Here is a 26,317-nt window from a genome sequence, read left to right as displayed (position 1 = left end):
TTTGTTTTGACCAGTTTCTTTTTGTTGGAAAAGTGGTAGTTTTCCCCACATTTAGCAATTATAAATAGTACTGCAATGAGAACTTTCACAGATCAATGACTTCCATAGGAAGCAGCAACAGAATCAGAACTGTGGGGGCCATAGCTGTGAAATGGGACCTTTGCTTCCCAAGCATGTTGTGCTTACCCATCACCAACCCGAAAGAAAAGCCTGCATCCTTATTTACTGATTCAGGTTTTGTGTTAAGAGCTTTGACTATTAGTAAGTTGATGCTTGGGGTATTAACTCATCTCTTTGTCTATCTCTGTCTTCCTCCCTCCCTCCCTCCCTCTCTCTCTTGACAGGGTTTCTCTGTGTAACAGCCCTGGCTGTCCTGGAATTCACTTTGTAGACCAGGTTGACTTTGAACTCACAGAGATTCTCTGGTCTTTGCCTCCCTATTGCTATGATTAAAGGCGTGTGCCACCATGCCTGACTCTTTAGGTCTCTTCTTAGGGATTCTTTTTTTTTTTTAATGTAAAATCAATGAATTTCATACTATATAGTTTTGACTGTTCCTCTGTTTTAATTTTGTGGTTTCTTTAAATGATTTTTTCTTTTTTATAAAAACATATAGACAGTATTTCCAGAATTGTCTTTTGTGATTTACTCTGGGGCAATATGTTTCTAGCTGAGACAGAGACCAAAGGTTTTAAACCAGGGTGATTTTACAACCCTCCCAGGAGACGGTGGCAATTTCTGGAGACATTTTTGTTGCCATGATGAGGGGAGCTGCTTTTCATATCTCTGGGCACAGTTCAGGGTACTCCTAAGCACGAACAATACATAGGGCAGCCTGGTGCCCTGACCCCCAGAAAAGATTACCCAGTGCAAAATTTCAGTCGCACTCAAGTTGGGAGTTGCTAGTGCGATTACCAACATTGCTGGCCTGCATGTGGATGGTTTCATTTCCTACTAAATTTATTTCACTGAATTCTCTTTGGTGGATTATGCAATATAGGGATCTAACTTTATTTTTAAAGTAAATACAGTACCTAGTATATTTCCTAAGTAATATTCTATTCATAGCTGAAGTGCCACCTTTAATATGTGTTAAAATTCACAAAACAAGTACTTAAAGGTCTGTGAACACATCCCTATTTTGAGGACATATATCATAGTTATCCGGCTTACCAGAGTTATACTGTTTAACTTCCTGTATCTTTCCAATCACTTCATTACATTCGATAACAAATCTCTTTGTTATTCTGACTCAAAATCTCCACCGAAGCTGTCAATCAACTGCCACCCTCGATAGTTGTGAGTTAGAAGTGGGCTGGCCTCACTTCAAGAGTTGTGGTCCTGGGGTGGTGTGCGTGTTGCTGCTGTTTTGCTAAAGGAACAGGGTGTCAAACTTCTCTGCCAATATTTACATTCATACCCATAGATTAGTGTTGCCATCAGCCTCGGTCAGGGAAGTTTCTGTTTGCAATGGACAGCAGCTAGTATAGAGACGTATAACTTGGCAAGTGCTGAGAATAAGTAGCTGTTGAGTGCCCGGCCTTAAATGGGGCGTCTATATCACTTCATTCAGCACGCTGGTACACTGCAGAAGAGGGAGGTGGAAAAACACTAAGAACTGGAGGGTGAGGAGGCCATGACCTGGTCCTAACTAACGTCCATGAACTTACAACAGCAGTGTTTACCTGCACAAGACCTGTTCAAGACAGGGCTCATCACCCTTCCCTTAGGGATGAGGGAGGAGTACCTACAGCCTTATCCCTCTCTGAAGAGCAGTTAAAAGATTGCAGGGGAAAAGGGGTCAGGGTCCTCAGTGGTGAGGTCACGAGCAAGTTGCCTTTGCTCAAGTAAATCATATCACCTGTGCTCAAGCAGGTGCCTTTAACTAAATGCAATAGATCACCACAGTAGAAGGGGGACTTGTCACAAAGAAGGAGTACAGTGTGAGTGGACAAGAAAGAATGGTGAGATATCATCAAAGTATATGACATATGTATGTTCAATATGGCCATGGCCAACTGGAGAATCTAATCCAGACTGAGCTGCTCTGGCCACTGCAGAAACCATGTTTCTTTTCTAAGGGAAAGTCAGGGGGCTGTTTTAGTCGTTACTCCAGACACTAGTGACCCTAGGAGATATTATTTCTACTGTGATAGCCGTTCCTGATGCCCACACCCATGACTTCTCGCAGATGACGCCTGTGCAGACTGGCATGACTGTGCAGAAACGCTGTGGTTAGCAAACAGAAGGCTGCGCACATGTGTGACTGGATATGTCAACAGCCCTGCTCAATCTCCCGGAGTCAGTTAGGGAGACCTCCCTCTTCCACACTGCTTCTCCACCCCCGACAGGCCGTGGGTTGCAGTCGCGATCGCAACAATTTCTTTTGGAGGCTTCAATGCCTACTATGGTCCTTTATCGTGGGTAGACCAAGACGAAGCTTGGGATAGAACAAATGGCCAACTCCTGTGGTCCCAGACAACAGATAGGGAAGAGAGACTCCAAAGACCTGAAACAAGGCTGAGGGCAGTGCCAAGACGGCAAGAAGCTGAGGAAGGTGAGCACTGAACAAAACAGCTGGCGTCAGCAGCTGGAAAAGCTCTAGGTAGGGGCTGTAAGTTGAGCAGCAGGAGTGGCTGCCAGGGCTCCTAGGATTAGCTGCCGAGAGTGCTGGTCTGCTGTCATTCAAAACTAGAAAGTGGCTCACAGCACGGGAGATCCACATGGCCTGCTTGTGAAATCCCCCAAACAGAGCAAAAGAACCCTCTACTGACTGCAGTGAGTCCAGTAAAGTTCAATGAAAGAACAGAGAGGATGCATTCAGCAAAGGCGAAACGCAAAGGATTGTGGAGAACGTTCTCCTTTGCCTAGGAAATGGGGCTTATATTTTCTGTTTATTCATTTATTTACTGTTTTTTTTAAGAAAAGAAGAAACATAAAGAAAAAAGAAAACAATAAAATGAGTTATTTTTCAAGAGGGGATGGGGAGGATTAGGGTAGAGGGAAGCTGGCGAAAGCAACAGCTGGGACAGCCTTCCCAAGTTTCGACCTTCAGATGCTACACATTCAAACCAGCTAAGAAATACTGTGTTTCTTTTAGAAAATTCTGTTCTTCACAGCAGAGAAGTTGAGTAGAATCCAAGTGAGTTGATGTCATGTGCATTGTAGAACAAAATAAGTAAGTGTGTGGATGTTTGGAGTCACGGAGATGCCTCAGTGGCTTAAGGTGCCCGTTATTAAGCCTGATGACCTAAGTTTGATTCCAGGAACCCATGTGGTGGAAGGAGAGAAGTGACCCCTGCATGTTTCCTTCTGAGCTCCACACATGCACTGTGGTGAGCAGGTCTCTACACACATACAAATAACGTAATGCTATTTGCTGCAGAGTTTTGCTATGGAAGAAGAGGTAGAAATAACATCATGAAAAGCAAGAAGAGTGAAAAAGAACTTCTTACAGGCTGGTTTAGAATTGGAGTTATCAGAAGAAATATATCTATAAAGCCTCTGACAAAAGAACACTCAGACACCCATACATACATACATACATACAGACAGACAGACACTGGCACACATATCCAGTCTCTCTATCTCTCTCTCTTCCTCTCTCTCATTCTCTTTCCTTATATCCAAAACCCAGCACCCAATAAAAACCAGGATTCGTTGAGGAAACAACGGCTCTGGGGTGAGCTGGGGGTGAAGGATAAGCGTGGGACACCCTGTGGCGCCAGGAAGCAGGTACCTATAAGATGATGAGGATCTGTCCAGAGGACAGGAGATGACCTGACTAACCTCCCACTGACAAAATCTGGGGTAAATTAAAAATCATAATAAACATAACACAATAAATTAAATAACACAATCAATCCACCCAATAAAATAGGACAAAATTTATACGGACAACAAAAACCATAGACAAACGAAAACAACGGGACGGGGGAAAGGCAACAGATGTGGAGGAATGGTGGGAATGGAGGAATCTTGGTTTTGCCATCACTACCTCTCAGTCATTTACGGGTGATAAACTCAGAAAAGCTTGAATAAAGAGCAATTCGTCCGAGGAGCTACTGCTGGTTAACAGATGCCAACAGGAAGAGAAATTTTCTCCAGTGGTGTAGCCATTGGTAAGCTGCCCGCAAGCCAGTAGAAACACCACATCACGCTCATCAGCGAAAAGACAAATATAAAAGTAAGAGGACATTTGTTAGGAAGCTGAAGGGTTCCAAGAGGGTGTGGGAGGGAGATGAGAGAAGGTACTAGCAGGAGAATATAATAAAAGTACATTATATACAGGCATGAAATTGTCAAAGAGCAAACAAAAATACTTTTAAAAAACCCATGTCATATGTCTAGTTAAACATCTTCCTCCAGAACAGTGGTTCTCAACCTTTGGGTTGCAACCCCTTTGGCAAACTTCTATCTCCAAAAATATTTACATTACAATTTATAATGGTAGCAAATTACAGTTATGAAGTAGCAATGAAAATAATTTTATGGTTGGGGGTCACCACACATGAAAAATTGCATTAAAGGACCACAGCATTGGGAAGGTTGAGAGTTCCTGCTCTAGACTGATTATAACCGCAAGGAGGAAAAAGGAGCAATACACTGAAGAAACTGGACCAACTTTGCCTGAAAGATCAGGATTAATCACACCTAAGAGATGTATATCAATTCTGTACCCCAAGATGCTCATGACTTAATACTCCAAGCTATCACTGGAATCTAATCATGAACTCTCAGACACACCCAGACAGAAACATTCAGCCTCCTTTCCACACACTGTCTGCTGTGCAGGGATGTAACTGGGCATCAACCAGGCAAGTGCTCGTCCACTGAGCTGTACCTCAGTTATTCATCCAGAAGACAAGAAAGGCTGAAGGACTGTTTTAGAGTGGAATAAAGAGAAATAAAAAACAAATCAATTTAGTTGCTAATAGTTGGCTGGCATATATTTTGGTGCAATTTTCTGTGTCTCACTATGTAGAAACTTACAGAACTATTTTTTAAAAAGATGTGGAATGAGGGGAACACTCATCCATTGTTGGTGGGAATGCAAACTTGTGCAGCCACTGTGGAAATCAGTGTGGCGGTTTCTCAGGAAACTGGGAGTCAACCTCCCTCAGGACCCAGCAATTCCACTCTTGGGAATATACCCAAGAGATTCCCTAACATACTACAAAAGCATTTGTTCAACTATGTTCATAGCGGCACTGTTTGTAATAGCCAGAACCTGGAAGCAGCCTAGGTGCCCCTCAATAGAAGAATGGTTAAAAAAGGTGTGGAACATATACACCTTAGAGTTTTACTCAGCGGTAAAAAACAATGACATCTTGAATTTTGCATGCAAATGGATGGAAATAGAAAACGCTTTACTGAGTGAGGTAAGCCAGACCCAAAAAGAGGAACACGGTATGTATTCACTCATAAGTGGATTCTAACCATAATTAAAGGTCTTTGAGCCTATTATTTGAGATCCTAGAGAAGCTAAATAAGAAGATGAACCTGATGAAGATTATTTAGCTTTCTGCCAGGAGGTAGGAAATAGACAAGAGTCCCAGGTAACCTCGGGTGCATGGGGGGGGGGGTGGGAGGGTTGTTGGAAGGGGAGACGGTTAGAGAGAAGGGAGTAGGGGAGGAATGGGGAAAGCTCGGTGGACCGGGATGGGGGGGGAGGGAGGAAGGATGAATATGGGATCAGGGAAGAATATATTTCAACTAAGGGAGTCATATTAGGGTTTACAGGAGACTTGATCATATATGGGATCCCAGGTCCAAGGAGAGATCCCCAGACTGTTCTCTGGATAGAGGAGAGGGTGCCTGAACCAGCCTTGGCCCATAACCATACTGATGAATATTTTGCTTATCACCATAGATCCTTCATCTGGCGATGGATGGCTATACAGACGGTGACCCACATTGGAGTACCGGACTGAGCCCCCCAAGGTCCAAATGAGGAGCAGAAGGACGAAGAAAATGAAAAAGGAAATAAGGACTGCGAGGATGCTATCACCCACTGATACAAGGGGACGGATCTAATGAGAGCTTACCAAGGCCATTTGGACTGGGACTGAATGAGGACGTGATCCAACCAGATTCTCTGAATGTGGCTGGACAGGAGTCTTTCTGAAAAGCCATTGACAATGACACTGGGACTTGTTTCCTCTGCATATACTGGATTTTTGGGATCCAGTCTGTTTGGATACTCACCTTCCTGGACCTGGAGAGAGGGGGGAGGAACTTGAACTTCCCACAGGGCAGGAAACCCTGACTGCCCTTAGGGACGAAGAGGGAGGAGGAGAGGGAGTGGGGTGAGTGGGAGGGTGTTGGGAGGAGGGGCGGAAATGGAAACTTTTATAATTTAATAAAATTACTTTCAAAAAAAAGATTTTTGTTTTTATTGTATGTGTCTATTTGTAAATTATGCACAAATGCATTTATGTGTGTGTAGAGGCCAGAAGAGGGTGTTGTAGGAGTTCCATGTGATTGTCAGTTCCCTGATGTGCTGAGATCCTGGTAAACTGAATGCTGTGGAAGAGCAGCAAGTGCTCTCAACATCTGAGTCATTTCTCTCTAGCCCAAAATTCCCTTAGAATTTGAGATCATTCATAAACTTGATGAAACAAATTATCTTCCACTTTTCAATTTTCACTTGTTCTTTCCAATAACATGGTGGTGGGGGCAGTGAGCGTTCTATGCCTCTGAGTTTCACGTGAGTGTACTCAGCATTTCCATACACAACTACAAGAAACACACTGGCCCAAGAGAGCCTTCACCACACCTCTAATTAATTAATTTTCCAACTTTGGTTTTCTAAAAGTTTCTACAAGGAAATTAATTTTTAAATTGATTGCTATTTCACTATCCACATGACCACTATATGGTCATGATTCTTTCTTTTATTTCAGTGCAGTACTTTATAATTCTAGCAGTAGATTCTCAGATTCTAAAATGACTACATGCTTGAAATAATTTACGCACGATCATGGTGCACCTGTGACAAGACCACACGATTCTCTTTGATAGTGTTTGCTCTATGGTGTATAGATTTTAGCTACAGGGGAGAATGGCCGACAGTTTTATTAGTCTGTCTCTATTAGGTCTGGGTACCAGGCTTCACATTCATGAGACTGAACTTTTTCTTTGCCAATAAAGAGTGTCTGCCTGAAGTGATCGACGACGTTAAATTGCTTGCTGAGTAGCAAGTGCCAGTGTGCACTGAGAAAAACTAGGTAGAGACAGCTCTGTAAATAGCTTCTCATCATTACAAGTCATCTCTACGCAATTTTAATCGCTAGAATAAGCAATTTGTCAATCAACATTAGTACTATAAAAACAAACAACTCCGGCGTTTCCATGGTGAAGTGGATTTTTCTAGAGGAGTCATTCTAAGTACCTGAAGCCAACACAATCTTATTTTAATGGTGCTTCACGCAGGGGTCTAAAGTCCATTTGGGGTGACTCACAGAAGTCGAATTAAGTCTTAAGGACTAGTATCTGTTTTCCTTCAGTCAGTATTTACTCACCTGCCCTAGATGGATTCTCAGCTTCTACAGCAGAGTAAGGGTAAGAATATTTATTTGAAATAACTTCTGACTGTTTAAGAAGCTGCATATGACAGTTCTTATGAGCCCAACACTAAGTGCCTGCTAACAACTGATGTGATTTTGCTACAACTGTGCTCACGTACAGGTGCATGTGTGTATGTCCATGGGTGCACTTGCATGTGTGGGCACATGTGTGGAGACCAGAGGACCAGAGGTCAACCTCGGACACTGTTTCTTCGGAGCACTTCTCCTGTGTTGTAGAAAGGGACTCTCATTGGTAGCCAAGGCTCAACAAGTAGACTCGGCTGGCAGCCAGCAAGCCCCAGGGATCTCTGTGTGTCTGTCTTCCCGGAGCTTGGAGTACAGCATTTGCCGTCACACCCAGCTTTCAGCATGAGTGCTAGGGATCAAGTTCAGTTCCTCGTGGTTGCACAGCACACACATAACTCCCTGAGACACTTTTCTAGCCTCCGTTTTCTTTTTCTTCAGGATCTGTAGCTTCAGGGGTTCAGTCATCTTGTTTTCTTGACTTTGGTCTCCAGAATCCTCCACTATTCATTTGAACTTTTAGTATATATCTTTGGCTTTAATTTCAGCTAGTATCTACAACCACGTATGCAGACCCAAGGTCAGCAGATTACTGTTCATGGTGGAAATCTGGCCTACAATCTGACTTTATGAAGACACTGTCACACAAATCCGTTCACATCCAGTCCATGGCTGCTTTGTTTTAACAAAGGCAGCGTTGAGTATTTGCAGACAGTTATATGATCCACAGACTCTAAAATACCATTTAATGTTTTTTTCCACAAAAAATCTCACCAATCATGGAAGAGCCATGGCCTTTGGGATTTGATTGGCACAGTTAACTGGTTACCACACTATGAAACCACAGGCTGAAACAGGAAGGGACTTTAGGAAGTGTTCACCTTTTCCGTGCCTCTTTCTTCACCTATTTATTTATTCTCTTGGCTAAAGGCACACATATGAACAGCTCCCATAGTTCTCGGCATGGGGAGGCACTCACTCCACAAAGGCAGCATAACCACTCCTCTTTTCAAGAGCACTCGACTTCTTCGTTATCACAGTCACCTTTCGCAGCCCTGTATTTTCACACGGGCGCGTTTTCAAACCCAAACCACTACCTCTAAGCGTTATCTGCACGGAAGAGAGCTCAAGTTGTTATCGAATGTATGACCTTGGAATAAAGCTTACTGTCAGAACGGAGCTTGATGTGTCGTTACAGACATATCCCAGAGGAAATGCGTCAAAACTTCCTGATTTAGAACAGACTGGTGTGTGGAGTTCTCAGCTTAATCGCTATGCTTCCTTCTTAGTCTTGTGAAAACCTCAGGGGTTCTGAGGATGCGGTGCTCATGAGTTTGAGTCTCTCTCTACATCTGTTTCTCTACAAATCATCTTCAGCTAGTATTCAGGGAATCAGTAATGTTCCTTAAATGTGAAGAAATAAAAAAACAAAAAACAAAACCTTTCTCTGTCTCCCCTCCCCCACTACAGTGCTGTGGACAGAACCCAGTACTTTGTGCTTGCTAGGCAAGCACTCTTCAAGGAACCAACCCCACCCCACCCCACCCGGCCCCACCCCACCCCACCCCCACCCAGTCTATAAAGTATATGTTCCTTCCTAGGCAATTAATTTGTTGCTTCTACTTTTTCCTACCTTACCTTTATAAACACACACTTTCTAGAATGAAGAAATCACAGGGTGAGAAGTGCCCCACCACGAAATACAGTGAAAGCCGATGCCAGTGAGTGTCTAAGACATGGGGCAGACAGGACGTGTACAGACCAAACAGAGCAGAGCTTTCCTTAGCAAATGTCACTGTCTGGGCACACTCAACACCTCCGCCTCCACTGTGTCTGTGTAGTCACACAGAAACTGCATAATGCATGGGACAACGGGCTGCAGTCTGTGCCCCCAACTCCGAAGCCATCATGAATGCTGGCAATTAGTCCTGCATGCATTATGACCCTAGTAGATCTGCGGTCACTGTCTGGGACAGAGGAGGAATCTCAGAGAGCAACGCTCTTCCTCTGGCCACTGAGCCTGACATCTTTTTAGGTTTTCTTTTTTCTTTCTTTCTTTTTTACTGCAAAAGAAACAACGTGCTCTGTCTAAGTGCTCTGGTATGTGAGCCTGGTTAACATTTCCAGCTTCAATGTTTCCTGAGAGGAAGTAATTCTAAGTGTGTTATCTAAACAGCTCTAATAGGTCTAATCCAGGAAATGATCAGGCTTTTACTGCTCATAATGCCACTCAGAATTAATACCCCCACCCCCATCAGTCTAAACCACTGATGGAAAGTGTGCACACGGGCACAGACACACACACATATTCTCTCTCTACGGTGGGCAATTTATCTCTAATAATCAAACAATAGAACAGAAGAACTAAGGCAGCTTCCCTAGAATAAGGTCACTTCACCTTGCAGTTTCTGATGAAGATCTAAAAGAGACAATGGAGATGGGTCCTTTGAAGTTATGTTTATGAAGAAAAGTCCTTTCTTTGTTTCAATAAAGTTAATATTGCGGTAAAATTTTAAAAATTCCAATTCTCAATAACAATAACTGATCTCATAAATATGTGTAGGTTAAATGCACAATGTTTGATATCTAAAACTACAAATCCAGCTGTGTCTGGGAAAATGGCAACAATTAGTGCTTTAAGAGTTAAGGTAAGTGATGCTGTTGCTCCTGGGTGTGTGTGTGTGTGTGTGTGTGTGTGTGTGTGTGTGTGTGTGTGTGAGAGAGAGAGAGAGAGAGAGAGAGAGAGAGAGAGAGCCTGTGTATGTGTGTATGTGCATGTGCGTGTGTATCTAACAAGAACTCGGCGAGGGACAGGAAGCACAACGCCACTGGCCCAGTGGTGACAGCATGGCAGACAGTTTGCCAACTTGGCAGTTCCTCGGAGCTGTTCACAAAGGCTCAGCAAACAGAAAAAGCATCAAACACTAAAATAAGCAAGTCCATAATTGTACCCAGTTTATCATCCTCCATGAGTCTTGACAATAGATGACATCTGACTCATGCTAAGGAAACCCTGTGAATTTTAAAACAAGCAAACAAAACTTGGCTATGTTTAAAATTTACTGTTATTTTAGAATCTTCCCTCTCCACCTGCAAAGCCTACATCGAATGCGTAGCCATCAATCCTTTCTAACCTCTGTGGCATGGAGCCAAGAATAAGGCTGTGCTGAGGAGGCTCTCAGTGACCACCAGAAAGGAGTGTCACTCTGTGGGGTTTGGTAGAAAAGTCAGTGTGGTCTTCTGTGCTAATCCAAACACTATCCATTGTGGTTCCCAGTTCCCAGCCCAGCAGATCAGGGACGGGAAGTAAAACTGGAAAAGGGAGTATTGAGGCAGGTGTTCTAACAGACACAGGGGTGCCACATGACTTAGATGGGACCATGAGATACTAAGTTATCAGCCGAAAAGAAAATGGATCAACTGCACAAGCTACTGGAACAATGGAGAGTACTCTCAGATCACTATCGAGTCCTGCCTCGAGCACACAGACAGAACGAGGCAGAGCACAGAGGTGGCTGTGTTGGACTGCGAGACCTGGAATCCGTTCTAGATGTTGCTGACTGAGTCAGTGAAGTCAACTAAGGCATTTGCTTCTTAGTCTTTATATTTGGTCAAGGGAAGAAGACTTAGGGGATGTATAAAGACCCCTCCAGATCTAAAACTATGCCTACAAAAACTCAAACTCTTCACCTTATTGAATTGTTTACAGTATTCTAAAATTTGATTCTTGAGTACATTAATCAGTATCAAGAAATGAGCCTTAGGTATAAGGATTGTGTTGTAGATGTACCAGTTGGTGCTGGACATTCCTTGATCTCTTATTCTGTTTTTTGACATTATGGATCTCTGTAGTAGGCTCATTCTGCTAAAAAAAAAAAAAAAAAAAAAAAGGAAAAAAAAAAACCAGCTCATTTTCTGAGGAATAAGAGCTATACTTATCTGTGAATATAAGTATAAGTATAAAGAATATAGTTAAAAATTACACTGACTTTGAAAAATGGTAGTGTAGATTTCTTCCTTAAGGTCTAGGTTCTTTCTTGCCATGGACTTACAGAACCAAGCAATAAGTTCCCTCCATCCCATTGAGAGGATCTTAAGTTCATTTAGAAAACTCGTAGTCATCCCCAAGAGTATATGTGCCACTATTACAGCATTGTGGATCTCCTGCCATGCTGGCCATTGTTACAGCTCATGGGCTTTACAGTCTGTAGGAGTACTGACTACATCTCTGCTTGGCAGCCGGCATACTTCAGGCTGATTTTGATCATGGCGTCTCATCGCAGCAACAGAAACCCTAACCAAGACACCTGTGATAGAGCGCATCCTAAACGCCATCATCAGAAGTTCCTTCTATGAGGTCTGGGCAAGGACAGGGAGTTACTGTCCACATCTGACCAAAGCGTCACATGGCTGCGTGGCTCACTTTCCTTATTTGAGGTAATGCAAACTTGTCATTTTGCCTCTGGGGAAATGTCTGTGGAGACAGCTGAAAGCCAGACCTCCCAGGCCGGAACTAAAAGCTGTAAGATAGCGTTCAGTTTGCAGTGGGGGCCCTCTTAGTCTGGAAGGAAGTAATTTTAAAGCTTTTGGGGGCAGCAGTGAAGACAGGACAGCTCAGAACCAATGCCAAGTCCAAGCTGCCTTTCATCCCCACCCTTCTCCAGATGCAGCAACGAGGACAGAACGCGAATTAAAACCTAATTGGTTAGTCATTATTTTGATGGCAAGAATGTATGTGTGGGAAAATTTCCCATCAGCACTGGGCTGAGTTTGAAAGGCTGAAGACATTTCAAATAATTCACTAGCTATTAGTGTAATGTCTCCTAAAGATATTGGAATAAAGGGGTAATTTTGAATCAGCGACAAAAACTAGCTTCTCGATATGGCGTGCTTAATGAAGACAATGGCTCTGAAGTATTAAATAAAGTGGAAGTGAAGTGATGTGCAGGGCAATTCTTCTAAAATGAGAGAGACAATTTAGTATGACTGAGAGTTCTGCAACAGGAACCGAAGCTTCTCCATATGGGCTTTGGGAGCCACAGGGTCTCTGGCGCATGGCTGCTGGGTGAAAGAAGTCACAGCCAACACGTAAATAGGGCTGCACTCCATACGATACCGAAACACATATGGAAACATGGGTGTGTCCATAGCCCACGGCTCTCTAACCCCACACTAGTTACTTAAACAGGACTTGTCTGCATGGCTTTATGTAATTCTTACAACACAGGTCCAAGGCGGGCAGTATCACTCCATTGCGCAGGTGAAGATGCTGGGAGTTCCCAGGGTTCTGAAATGTGAATGTGGTTACACTATCTGTGGGTGAGGCTGAACTCAGCTCTAAACCCAGTACCAGAGCAACTCCACAACCTCATAGGTCTTCAGGTCACAGTGGCTTTAATTAAAGAGAGACACATGGGCTAAACAGTTATGCAGCTGGTTAAAAAAAAAAGATTGATTTTTCCTTTCTTTTCCCTTTCCTTCCCTTCCCTTCCCTCCCCTCCCCTCCCCTCCCTTCCTTCCTTTCTTTCTTTCTTTTTTTTTTTTTTTTTTTTTAGGCAGGATTTCTCAGTTTAGCTTTGGTGCCTGTCCTGGAACTCGCTCTGTAGACTAGGCTGACTTCCAACTCACAGAGATCCACCTGCCTTTGCCTTCCGAGTTTTGGGATTAAAGGCATGCGCCACCATCGTCTGGCTAATATAGAAACTTCATTTTTTTCTTCTAAGATTTACTTATTTATTATGAATATAGTGTTCTGCCTGCATGTATGCCTGAACACCAGAAGAGGGCACCAGATCTCATTACAGATGGTTGTGAGCCACCACATGGTAGCTGGGAATTGAACTCAGGACCTCTAGAAGATCAGGCAGTGCTCTTAACCTTTGAGTCATCTCTCCAACCGATTTATTTATTTACTTTTAGGGGTGTGTGTGTGTGTGTGTGTGTGTGTGTGTGTGTGTGTGTGTGTGTGTGAAGGCAGAAGCCCACAGAGGCCAGTGTGTGTGTCTGTGTGTGTGTGTGTGTGTGTGTGTGTGTGTGTGTGTGTGTGTGTGAAGGCAGAAGCCCACAGAGGCCTGTGTGTGTGTCTGTGTGTATGTGTGTGTGTTTGAAGGCAGAAGCCCACAGAGGCGCGCGTGTGTGTGGTGTGTGAAGGCAGAAGCCCACAGAGGCCAGGAGAGGATGCTTATTGTTAGAGTTAGAGTTCAGGTGCTCTGAGCTGCCGGGTGTGGTTGATTAGAACTTGGGTCTTCCTCAGGAGCAGTATGCACTCTTAATTGCTGAGCCATCTGTCGAGCAATCAGTGTGGCTGCTTTGAGAGACAGTGGAGAGGCTAGAGAGATGGATGGCTCGGGCATTCAGAGCCTTGGTGCTTTCCAGAGGACCTGGACTTGGTTCTCAGACCCCACCACTAGCAGCTTACGACCTCTTGTAACTCTGGCTCCTGAGGGTTAGACTCCCATTTCTGGTCTCCTTGGGTACGTGCACATACACATATACAAATAATAATAAAAATTGCCATCAAAGAAACCAAAAACTGAAGGATAAGGGAAAATGTGATGAAGGAAGGTGGGGGAACACTGTTCTAAAAACATGGAAAGGTTTGGTTCTTTTGTTTTCAAGACAGCGTCTCAAGTAGCCCAGGCTGACCTCGGACTACTATGTAGCTGAGCACAATCTCGAACTTCTAATTATCCTGCCTCCACCTCTCCTGAGCTGGGATGGTAGGCATGCACAACTATGTCAGCTTTTGTATGGTTCAGCTGTCATTCATCCTGGAAACTGGGCTTTGAGGACATTGTAAGTCCCCTTCTGGCACTGACCTCATTCGGAGCTCATTTCTTTCTCCTCACCCTACTCTCTGGATGCTGCGGTGCTTCAGGCCCCAGGGCCGAGCCCTCTGCTCTCTGCTCTCTGGGTCCTAATGCTGTTTTGGAATGGACAGCTCCTCATTGCTGTGCACTCTGAATGCTCAGGAGCATCCCAGCTCCACACGCTGGGGCCAGGAACTTCCTCCATCCCATAATCATGACAAAGTTACAGAGACACTGCCAATGTGCCCCGGGCACAAAATCACCTGCCAATGAGAGCAGTTATTGCAGGTCAGTGAAAGTAGACTCAGATATCCTCCAAGGGTGAGGGGCTCTACACGTACACCCCAACTTCAACCTTTCTCCAAGTTTGAAATCTGTTTGTTTATTTATCGTCTTCTTCTCCGACTAGGCTGTGTCCCTGAAGATGGGCACCTGCGTACTCACTGAGAACAGTTCTGGACAGGCAGTAGGAGTTCAAAATGCATTTTCCAGTTAACCTGTTAAATACTGCATAGGAACTCATTTTGTGCAGGTCACCAACGATGGGGCAATCAGGTCAACGATCTGAAATGTACCAAGGTACCTTTTAAAGACAAGCTTTCCTTGCTAATGTTAGGCTGGGAGAAACACTTGGCGAGTGTGGCCGCACACCTGCAGTACCAGTCCCAGGCAGCTGGGAGGGAGGAGTGCTGTGAGCTCAAGGCCAGCCGGGGCTGCGTCTGAGACCCGGTATCGAGCATAAAATGAAACGGATACTTCATTTCTAAGTAAGTGTAGATAGATACGGTACTATCCACTGTACTTAATTAAAATTTTACTAAAGTCTTAAACAGAAGATAGAACTAAGGTTGCCGTTCTTATGATTTATTATTTTTGTAGTGTTGAGGAGTAAACTTAGGGTCTAACACATGCTAGGCAAGACTCTACTACTGAGATATATTTCCAACCCTGAGTTGTTATTATGTTAACACATTTGTTATTACTTCAAATTATTACAATTCATATCCATTTTGGACTCTATAAAATGCATATTTATTTACATATGTAAATATGTATGTCTTTGGACAATTATAAAGACGGTTAGTCATGAATTCATAACTACAAAAAAATTCAATAGTGTATCTTATTGGCCTAGTTTATGTTATTCCTTTTCTATTTCATGTATGTGAATGCGAGCACACACATGAACACATATGTGCATGTGGAGGCCTGAGTTTGATGTTAAGAATCATCTACAACGATCCTTCTAACTGTTCACTGAGGCAGGAACTCTCAGTCAAACACAGAGCTCACTGATATGACTAGTCTTGATAATCAACTTACCAGGGATCAACTGCTTCTGCCTTCTGAGGCCAGAACCACAGGTGGGCTGCTAGGCCCTCCTGGCATTTATGGAGGTTCTAGGGCTCTGAACTCTGGCAAGTGCTTTAGCCACTGAGACATCTTCCTAGTACCTATGCCATTTTTGAATTGGAAAATAAAGGGTGACATTTTTTTCTATGTAGGTTTGAATTTATTGAAAAACAACCCTGCCCCCAAATTCTCAAATTCTGCCTCTTGGGAAACAGTTTCCATCTGAGCCTATATAGTGTTATTTTTCATTTTGTTCTTTCTCCAGGGGATGCAATAACCAAACACAGCATTCTGTCCCGCCCACGTCTGCACCCAACACCAATATCGCGTACACTGTTAGTTAAAGGCCATGCTTCCCAGCGCTGAACTTCAGTGCCGGCAGCGCCCAGCATTCCTGCAAGTGTCCCAGTCCATTCCCCTGCCCGGTACACATTCACTAAGCACACGGAGTTCTGTACTTCGTTACACAAATTTCCCAAAATTTTTCTACCAATGGTTCTTTGAAGAGAAGTGAACATTTCAATGACTGATGCAAACTTGATTGATGGCTCTTAAAAACTCTGTAAGTATTAAATAACTCTGTAAGTTATCAAATATCGATGTTTGCACAGCTTGGAACTCAATCAAAACCCACTTAGCTCTGGGTGTTCTGAGCTCACATTTCCTAAACTAATCTGTGCCCTCAAACTTGTAAGTGGCATCTCTATCACACATACATTTTTTTTGTTGTGTTGTATATGTTTATGTTTACTTATATGAGTGTGTGTGTGTGTGTGTGTGTGTGTGTGTGTGTGTGTGTGTGTGTGTAAGAGCTCAACATTGATTATCTTTCTCTATTACTCTCTACCTTGTTGTTTAAGCCAGGCTCTCTCACTGAACATGAGTTACCCAGTGACTAGGCAGGCTGGCCAGCCAATGCAGAAATCCTCCTGCCTGCCTCTCCAGCACTGGAATTACTGGCATGCATGGCCAGGTTAAGCTTTTTATATGGATGCTGGGGATCAAACTCAGGTTCTGCCTACACAGCAAGCATATTACTGACTTAGCCGTCTCCCCAGCCTGTATTGTACATGAAGCAGGGTATGGTGGTGTATGCATTAAATCCCAGGCAGGAGGATCGCTGTGAGTTCAAGGCCAGCTTGAACTACATAGTGAGTTCTAGACTAATTAGGGCTACACAATGAGACTATGTCTCCTAAAATTTTACATGAGCAATATGTAACCAAAAATAGAATGTTAATCTTAAAAGCCATAAAAGATTTTATGCCTGACTTGTCACCAGTTAGGAGATAAATTACTTTTAGAAAAGAATTTAAAAGTATTAGCTTGACTTTTATTTTTTTCATTTAGCTAATTTTAAATAAAAGTTTTAAGGGGAAGGTCTTGACTTAAAAAACCTAGATTCAATATTTTATGAATTAATGGAACTTAGTAAGTTTAAAAACAAGGAATATGCTCTCATGCACGTGGAAATGAAGGTTTGCTCTACTGATGGCTTATACACTGGGGCACTGGAGGAATTAAAAAAAAAAACCCCAAAACAAAAACCAGACTTTTGCATATAAGTAAAACATTCAGTAGAAGATTTCACATGGCATAAAAATCTCTCTAATTCGAATAATAAAACTATGGAAAGCAGCCCATAGTGGCTGTCCTTCAGAAGTGGGGAGAATGGCGTGCCTTTGCCATGGTCATGGGCACATGATTGGGAACTACCCTGTCCTGTGTTTCCTGAGGAGTGTGGGTGGGGCGACTAACCCAGAGGCACGGATGCTGTCTTGGGCCAATACCTCATGTAGCCTGTTGTTCTAAGAAACAGGTACGCTGACTCCTAACATTTGACCTACTCATAGAATCTGACTTAGTTGACTTCCTATGTAAAAGAGGGTAAACAGGAAATCCTTTCAACATAGACACCTGAAGGTGTTTGGGGGTGACTGTGGGTGGTGATGACAAAATGTAGCAGGCATGCCAACAGTACAATTGGAACCCCTGGACGAGGGCCCTGCTCCCCTAGCCAGTCTGGTCAGAGGAGCTTGCCCATATATGGAAGCGCACCATCCCTTTGAGAACAACAGGCAGTCCACAGAGACTGGAAGGGATGTGTGCCCACCTCAGTGCTGGCACAGGACATGTAACTGTGAGCTCTCTCGCTCCTCCTTGATTTCTTTTTAAAAAACAAAATGATGATATTAGGTTCATCATAGGCCTTCTACTTCTAAGAGTGGAAAACCCAACTTAGCAGAGGCCCTGATGAAACAGCTGTTGGAGATCGGAGGATGGAGTTCAAGATAAAAGCATCTTTTATTTGCTTAGGAATTGTGATGCTCAATATTGACTACGAACATGACAGGAGACAAGACTCCAGGCTTGTCTGTTAGGGAATTTCTAGGTCGGATCAGCTGGCTAATCCATGGGCTGGAATCCCAGACTGAAGAAAAAGGAAAGTGAGCTGAGCATGGGAACTCTTTGCTCTGCCTGCATCCTGACTGTGACGTAGTGAGGCCAGGGCCTTGAACTCCTTCCTGCTGCCACGGTGTCCCCTCGCTGATGGGACTGTCCCCTCAAGCTGTGAGCCAAAAGAAATCATCTTTCTTTAAACTGCTTTTTGTTGATATTTGTCTCAGCCATGAGAAAAATAGATACAGCAATGTTACTTCTGAAATTGACAATTTTAAATTCGAATAAAAGACTGTGGTAATAAATACAGTGTGTGGCTAGGCGTGGGGTCGTCTCTACCATCTGCAGCGTTTCAGATGCTAACATTCACCTACTGAGAGGATGGAATGTTTCCAGGAGGCACAGATGTGCACACCTAGTATATTACACACTTGAATGTGACAGCGACTCAGTGAGGGGTAAACATCTGGTTCTTCAGAGCTACCTTCACGTTGAATGTAATTTCCTCCATGACGTACACACGTTCAGGAAATGCTTTGGCCACCTCCTCCACGCTGTTGAAATATTGCACCGGCTCCTTTATGTCCCGGTCTTGTTCCAGCAGCTTGAATTGTCCTAAAACACACGACAAGCAGAAGAGAAATAAGATGTTTATGCTGGACAGCTGTCACTGTGGCGACAACATCCTCTTCCTTCACGGAAGCTCTTCTCTGTTATAGATTGCTATTCATTACCATGTTAAAAAAGGATGATCACCTCCGAAGGTTTGATTAAATTAGAATCTATACAATTTTTAGAAATCAGTGTGAAAATGAGAACAAATTGCATTTCATCTTTTTCTGTTCGGATTCAGGGTTCATTCTCAGGACTCTAAAATTATAGTGGATGGATGCTTGCGTGTCTTTAGACCACCAAGGGAAAACATAGTCTGCTATAAACAGTGGCTCGGTTTGTTTTCAGCACTAAACTTTCTTGCCATTTTGTTTTAATAACTATTGATATTACTTTCTAAAACTGAGGCCCTGTACCATGACAGAAAAAATCTTTTGAAGTTAATATTTAGGATAGAATAAAATCAGGGCTGGGGTGTAACTCAGAGACAGCATCTGACACCAGACAGAGTCACCCCAGACAAGCCACGGGCAACCCACCTTCAGCTTCAGCAGATGCAGCAGTGTGACCTGGACTTAGCTCCCTTTCCTGATTCAAGTTTTCCAGTTAGAGCTGGAGAGACGGTATCAGCTGAAAGCGAGGTGGAAGGAAGTGATGGAGGTTTAAAGAGAGATGTCAAGTGCCCATTGAGGATGTACAGTGCAGTGTGCCTGCTGAGCAGCATGAAATCAACACTGGAGGTTCCCAGCTGAGAATTAAAAGGAAGCCAGAGACACAAGGCAAGGTCAGGGACATAGGCATGGAACAGGAAGAGACTTAGTCTTAGATTCTGCCACCGCTGTGAAAACTGCCAGTGCGTATGAGAAGTGAGGCAGGAGGAAGGACTCGGGAGATATTCAAAAGGGGGGAACTCAACACCTGCTCACCAACCTTTAGGTTGGGAAAGATACCAAAGCTCTTGGTGGGAAGGCAGAGAGACAGTGAAGATGTAGTGGGATCAATGGCTCTGATGTAGAGGAAATTTTGACTCTGGAGGGAATTACTTCAAAAGCTACAAATGAGAGAAGCCTACTTAAACCACATCCCTTGGATGCTCTAGACAACCTCAAATATTACTTTTCAGGAGCCAGCCTAGCCAAGAAATAGATTAGATACATTCCAGCTGAGACAGACAATCTCTGTGTTACGGGATGAGTGACGGGACCAAAGCAGCTGTCCGGGGGAGTTAGCATATATATTCACTTGCCTGTGATCTAGAGAATATCTGACAGAGACTTCAGGTACTTGCCAACATTCCCAACTACCTCCAATGGTGATTTATGTTTTGTAATTTATTGTATGAATAAGAAATTAAAGATTTGGAAGCTGAAGGTGATTCAAGCTATCAATCAAGAAAGTTTCATGAAAGTCTGAAATGTCACCTGCTCAAGTCTATCATTGGAGTTTATTTTGTGGTCAATGTTTTAGGAAGCTTTTCCTAAGCTGAGGTGGGACTTGTATGCATCCTAAACACTCATTAAGTGGCTAGCAGCTGCTCAAACTGAGTTACGTGTATTTTTCTAGTAGCCACACTAACAAAAAGCAAAAAGGAAAAGGTGAAATCAATTTTAACAGTAGATTTAGTTTAAGTTGGCAGACAGGCTGAATAAAATCAAAGTTATTTCCTGTTCCTCTTGTGATACATGTTCGTGTATATGTGTGTGTGTGTGTGTGTATGTGTGTGTAGGCAAGAAGACAACCTCAGGTGTCTTCTGGTGCCTTCTACCTTATTTGACACAGGAATTCTCATAGTAACCTGGGGTTGGGCTCACCAGGCGCCCAGCAAGCCCTTGTTTCGGCTTCCCAGAACTGGGATTATAAGCACGCCCCATTTTATTCAGTCTTTTTATGTGGGTTCTGGGATAGAATTCAGGTCCTTTAAGCACTTCACCAATTGAGCCATCTCCCTAGTGCTTGCACTAAATCTCTTAAATCCAATGTGTGTTTTATATCTTGACAAAGTAGACCATATTCTATTCATGAAATAACAAGGCTTACAATTAGTATTTCCTTATTGCCTTCCTTTCTTCCTCCCTCCCTCCCTCCCTGCTTACCGTGATACCTGATACCGTGTTTTGTATAAGGCTTGTGTGTATGTGCTTCTGGGAATTAATCCCAGGTCCTGTGCTAGGCAAGTGCTCTCTGTAGAACATTATCCTCAGTCCTTTCTTCCTTCCTGTAGGTTTTGGGAACTGGATCTAATGTGTATGCACGCCAGGCATGAGCTCCTCTGCCGAGCCACACATCCAGCTCTTGGGTTTCTCATACAACTTCCTCCCGTCCATTTCTCTCCCACCACGGCTCCTGTTCTTCAGGCACTCTGGAGTCATTCTTCTATGGTGACTATGATTTTGTATGATTGATCTTCTCAAGTATAACTTAGCATTTAAACATCAGAGCCTTGCCCGTGCTTGTCACCCCATTGTTTAGGAAGGTCAAAAATGCACACCTGTGGAGTTCTGAGACCCAACACACACAGGTGAGGGATAAGAAACAAATACAGCAGCAGCCAAGTGCTACTCAGCTTTTATCATCTGAATATTCTATACATCAGAAAAAGGTTGCTTTCATTTTAGGATGCTTTTCAGATCTCACTGTAACATTCTGATTTTCATGCTTGTCTCTGTATGTTCTAACTACTCTCCTGTGATAGGCTAACACCAATTATTGATAGTTCTTATAGTCTCCGGATGACTATAATCTAGATTTGGAATCTAGATTACTAAAACCTGACATGCCTTCTTTTCTTCTTCAATGTTAGTTTTGAGACACGTCTTGCTGTGCAGCCTAGGCTGGCCCTGTGATCCTTTTGCCTCGGTCACCTGAGTGTCAGAATCATGGTGTTTTCTTCATGGGCTGCGTCATAGCATGTATGTGACTCCTACTGCAGGGTTGGTACACTTTTCTGAAAATATTTTAGGTTTCACTAGCTAAGTGACCTCTGGTGAGAGAGTGCAAAAGCAGTCACAGAAACTTTACATCGAAAGAGAGCAGCTGGGATCCCATCAGACCTCACTTACAGCAGCAGATGACAGGTCAGAGGTGGCCCTTGGGTCGGCCGACGCCTGGCCCGCTGGACAGGGTAGAAAGTACAGACCAGGGTAAGTCACAAAACAAGACATCACAATGAAAATGACCAGCCCTCTAATTCTACATCACTGAATAGTCATACTAAGGTCTCGGGAGATCCTGTAACACGTACTACGCTGCTGCTTTTAAATGGGTGAACTTGTCCTGGGATGAGGACATAAAGCTAGCCACAGGATGCTCCCACCTTCTGCCTGTGCTTTATAAAGCCAGACTTCTGTAGTTTTTACTTGGCTTCTGCTATTTTAATAAATGATATGATGATGCCTGGCTAGTTAGCCTGGCACACTCTAAGGAAGATGCTAGGCTATGTCATTGATCTACATCCTCTGTGACTCTGTGGCCTTAAAATTAGAACTTTGTTAGAGCCCAACCTTGCAGACTGGATGAGTTAAGGGCCGCTTTCCTGCCAAAAGTAAAATCAATTTATATAACACATATTCCCACGACCCCCACACAGGGGAACTAATTCTTTAACAGACCATTTCATGAATAACACAGTCTTTTGTGCCACCAAATAAAAACATGTGGAGGCTGTGGAAACATCTGTTCTGAGATGTTACTGTCAAGCTCTGTTCTTGGAGACAGAGGGAGCTGCATTGTCTTTCAGCCGCTTTGATGATCTCATAAAACATCTCCATTGTGAGACCTGGCCCATCTGTGGTACCCTGGAACTCCCAGGAGCTAATCCAACACCAATGACATGCTCATTGGTGAGAGTTTAAATGACTCTAAGGCGATGTTTAGAAGTCAAGGACTCATGCCTTAGTCCATGTGCTATTCCTAAACCTCCATTTCATAATTAACATGTCGACTGGGACTGTCATTTAGAAAATAGTCATTTTTTTTACATGTCCCTCAAGGCAGAAGTCCTGGATGAACTTCATAATGCATACTATATTAAGCACAATCGAGAGGCCCCAAGCCCTTCCCTTGACATCTAAAATATAGCACCCTCCTAATACCAAGGGACTATCTTACAACAACGCTTCTTTCCTTCCAGGGGAACGTTGTGCCAGTCATGGAAAAGAGAAACAAAACTGACTGACTAGGAAGAGGGAGCAGCAGTGCTGCGCTGCAGCAGGGAGGGGGAGAGGGAGGGGAGTACAAGTCTGTCAAACGTGCTATGGGCTGGAAGCTAAGTGTGGCAACCATCAGCAGGAACTCACTCTGCGCCCAGTGAGGACCAGACTCCAGGGGTCCTCATCACTGCCCCAGTGAGCTCGGCCAGTGGTAAACACTGTTTTTACAGCAACGCTCTTACTGCTTGCCATCTTGTCAGCGCAGAGGTACACTTCACGTGTGTAAATAAGAGAACGCGGTTAGAGCAGAGGTTTGCAGTGTCCCTCATGGGACACAGCTCACCTGAACAGCATCCTACTGATGTCCTCCACGCCCACTGTGGGAACAGTAAAAACAGCAGAGACCACCCCAGGAGGATAAAACAGAGAAGAATGGAGGAGTGCCGGGAATGGGCTATAATACAAGCACAGCTGAAGGCTAGCTTGAGCCAAGGTTAAGCAAAGAGAGCCCTGCATGTTGAGATGCTGTGTTCTTCGTGACGCCGCCATATTGGCATAAAGAAGCAGGGGCTCAGAAACTGAATAGTTTCTAACTCTTCTCCTCTCGCCTCTTTCAGAGACAGACTGCCAGCGTTAAGGTGGACAGGCTTGAGACCACTGTGCAGAAATCCTTTTCGGTTGGTTAATTAATTAACTGATTAATTTTTTTATATTTATTTATTTTTTTATTATGTATACAATATTCTTTCTTCAGTCCAGAAGAGGGCACCAGGCCTCATTACAGATGGTTGTGAGCCACCACGTGGTTGCTGGGAATTGAACTCAGGACCTTTGGAAGAGCAGGCAATGCTCTTAACCTCTGAGCCATCTCTCCAGCCCCTTAACTGATTAATTTTTAAGACAAGATCTCATGCATCCTAGGCTGGTCACCAATTTGCATTCTAGAAGATGACCTTTGTCTCCTGGACCTCCTGCCCCTGCCTTCCTGATACTGAGATTCAGACGTGCATAGGTACAGCTGACTCAGCGATGTATTTTAAATAGCTCAAATATCTGAACCTTTGAATCGCTGGGCCATTTCCACAGGTGAAGAAAGAAATGAGCCATTCCCAACGAGTGAAACAGCAAACCAAATGCCACTTCCCAGTAAATAAAAAAGGCTGGGCAGCAAGCTCTCCCTAGCAAAGGATTCTTGTTTTTTATCTGCACATATAGCAGGTTAAGGCCTCTCTAGGACTGGAGTAAAAGGCAGGACCGCCAGGGAGAAGATACACACAACAGCAGCAGCTAACCCTCTTGCATGCATGCGTCTACTTCCACCAGCGCTGGGAGTTCAGTTACTTACATCCTTCCCCCAGCCCAGCCATTTGCCTAACGCCAAACAACAAGCAGCATTCTGTGTGGACAGCTCATTGCGGCGTTCAAACCATCTTGCTCTTTGTTGGAGCGGCACAGAATCTAACTCCACACATGCCATCACCCATTTAAACAGCTTCCTCCGGGTGGGCGTTCAGACTTATTCCAGTCTTTTGGAGACACAGTGATGTCAGTTAGTGTTCTTATACTGAAGGTTCTGAGTATTTAATCCCAGTACACTGGTGGAAAATGCCTAAATGAGAATTTGCTGGGCCAAAGGGCAAGTACATTTTAATTCTTTACCCTGCCAAACAAAGTACAAATGTGTGCCCACTCACACTTTCCCCAAACTTATGTTTTGCCTAATGGTTTACTGGAAAACCTTTAAAAATTATTTTTCAATCAAGTCTCTCACTGGGATTTGAATTATATTTTTATTATAAATGATGACACAATTATTTTTCACTAATTACTATTTTATATCTTGGGAATTTAAAAATTCATTTTTTAAATTCATTTTCTTATTACCAACATTGAAATTTGTGCCAATCTTAAACATAATTTTAAAAATAAGAAGTGGGCTAGGGAGATGGCTCAGGCCATGAAGAACTTGGTTCAGAAGCATGAGGACTTGCTCTGCACCCCGGAGTCTATACAAACGGGCAGTGTAGTGGTGTGTGCCCATGAGCTCCATGCTGCGGAAGGAGAGGCAGGAGTGTCTGGGCTCACTGGCCAACCAGTGCAGGTGAACCAGAGAGTTCTAGGGATACTGCAAGACCTTGTCTTAAAAATAAGGTAGCGAGTGATTGAAGGAGACACTCAATTTTGACCTCTGGCTGCCGCAAGTGTATGTACCAGTACACACATGCACAGACATGTACAAATGTCTACACACACACACACACACACACACACACACACACACACACAAATAAAATAAAATCAGGCTTCAAATGCTACAAGGTGGCATTTCCTATTTTAATCTGATTCTCTGTGTCAGTTCGCGTTCATTTCTAAAGCTACAGTCTGGGGTGAAAAGAACGAAGTCCCTTGCAATCAGTGGAATGGATCCCAACACAAAGGCCCTCATCATTATCAAGAACAGGAATTAAAACAACACAGAAAGAAACCATCAGTCAAAAAAAAAAAAGAACCAATTACCCCTCAAAAAAAGCACAATGTACAAAAATGAACTATTTCAAGTAATGTGTGGATATTTCTACTTATGCTTCCACGGCGCTTATACAAACAAGCTGGGCTATCACTTTCTACTCTGACACACCATCCTTGGATGAACCTAGATCTACTTGGATTTAAAATTGCACAATTACTGCATAATTCTGGGGTAGATGTTTCAAACAGTCAAGTTAGTCTATACTCTGAAAATAGCTTCCCTATTTTTTTTTCAAAAAGGGAAAATTTTATTTTTCAAGGTATCTAGTCTGTCATTTGTGTCTTTAGATTTACTAGAAAATTTCTGGGGCGAGTGTTCTGCTGAAAGGATGGCCCTAATATGATCTCAGAATCGAATGTGGCTGCTAACCCTCCGTAACAGGACTCTTAGCACTATCGCTATCTCTCCTCTACTGATTCAGGCTCCTGTAACATGAGGGCCAGCTTGTTGGGGCCCGGTACCCCACAGCTGGCATGTCCCAGAGAAACTCAATCACACAGAGATCTCTATAAGATTATAAAACTGATTGGCCCATTAGCTCAGTCTTCTTATTAACTAATTCTTACATCTTACAGTAACCCATAATTCTTGTCTGTGTTAGCCATGTGGCTTGGTACCTTTTTCAGCTGTTAGCTCACATGTTGCTTCTTCTGTGATCTGGGCAGGAGTGTTGGAGGAAGCTTCCTGCTTCCCAGAATTCTCCTGTTCTCATTGTATCACCTCTACTTCCTGTCTGGTTTACCTGCCTATACTTCCTGCCTGGCCAATCAGCATTTTATTAAAATACATGATTGACGGAATACAGACAATTCTCCCGCACCAGGCTTCCTCTAACTCTCTCATATTCTTTTTTAGGAATCCTTTTTGTCCTCA

General features: G+C 43.5%; 1 protein-coding gene across 3 annotated transcripts in view; it reads right to left on the bottom strand.

Moving 5' to 3' along the window:
- The window catches only part of Garem1 (GRB2 associated regulator of MAPK1 subtype 1), a 170,953-nt gene that overhangs the window by 27,663 nt on the left and 116,973 nt on the right, over positions 1–26,317 (bottom strand). For all 3 annotated transcript variants that reach the window (XM_048442662.3, XM_048442663.3, XM_048442664.3), the window contains exon 3: positions 18,639–18,769. In XM_048442662.3, coding sequence (XP_048298619.2) covers positions 18,639–18,769 — 131 coding nt within the window. The remainder of the gene's footprint in view (positions 1–18,638; positions 18,770–26,317) is intronic.

The sequence above is a fragment of the Myodes glareolus genome, chromosome 13 (genome assembly GCF_982192425.1).
Source record: "Myodes glareolus chromosome 13, mMyoGla1.1, whole genome shotgun sequence".
NCBI classification, from domain to species: Eukaryota; Metazoa; Chordata; class Mammalia; order Rodentia; family Cricetidae; genus Myodes; species Myodes glareolus.
The sequence above is the reverse complement of the archived record's forward strand: the minus strand, read 5'-3'. Positions and strand labels throughout refer to the sequence as shown.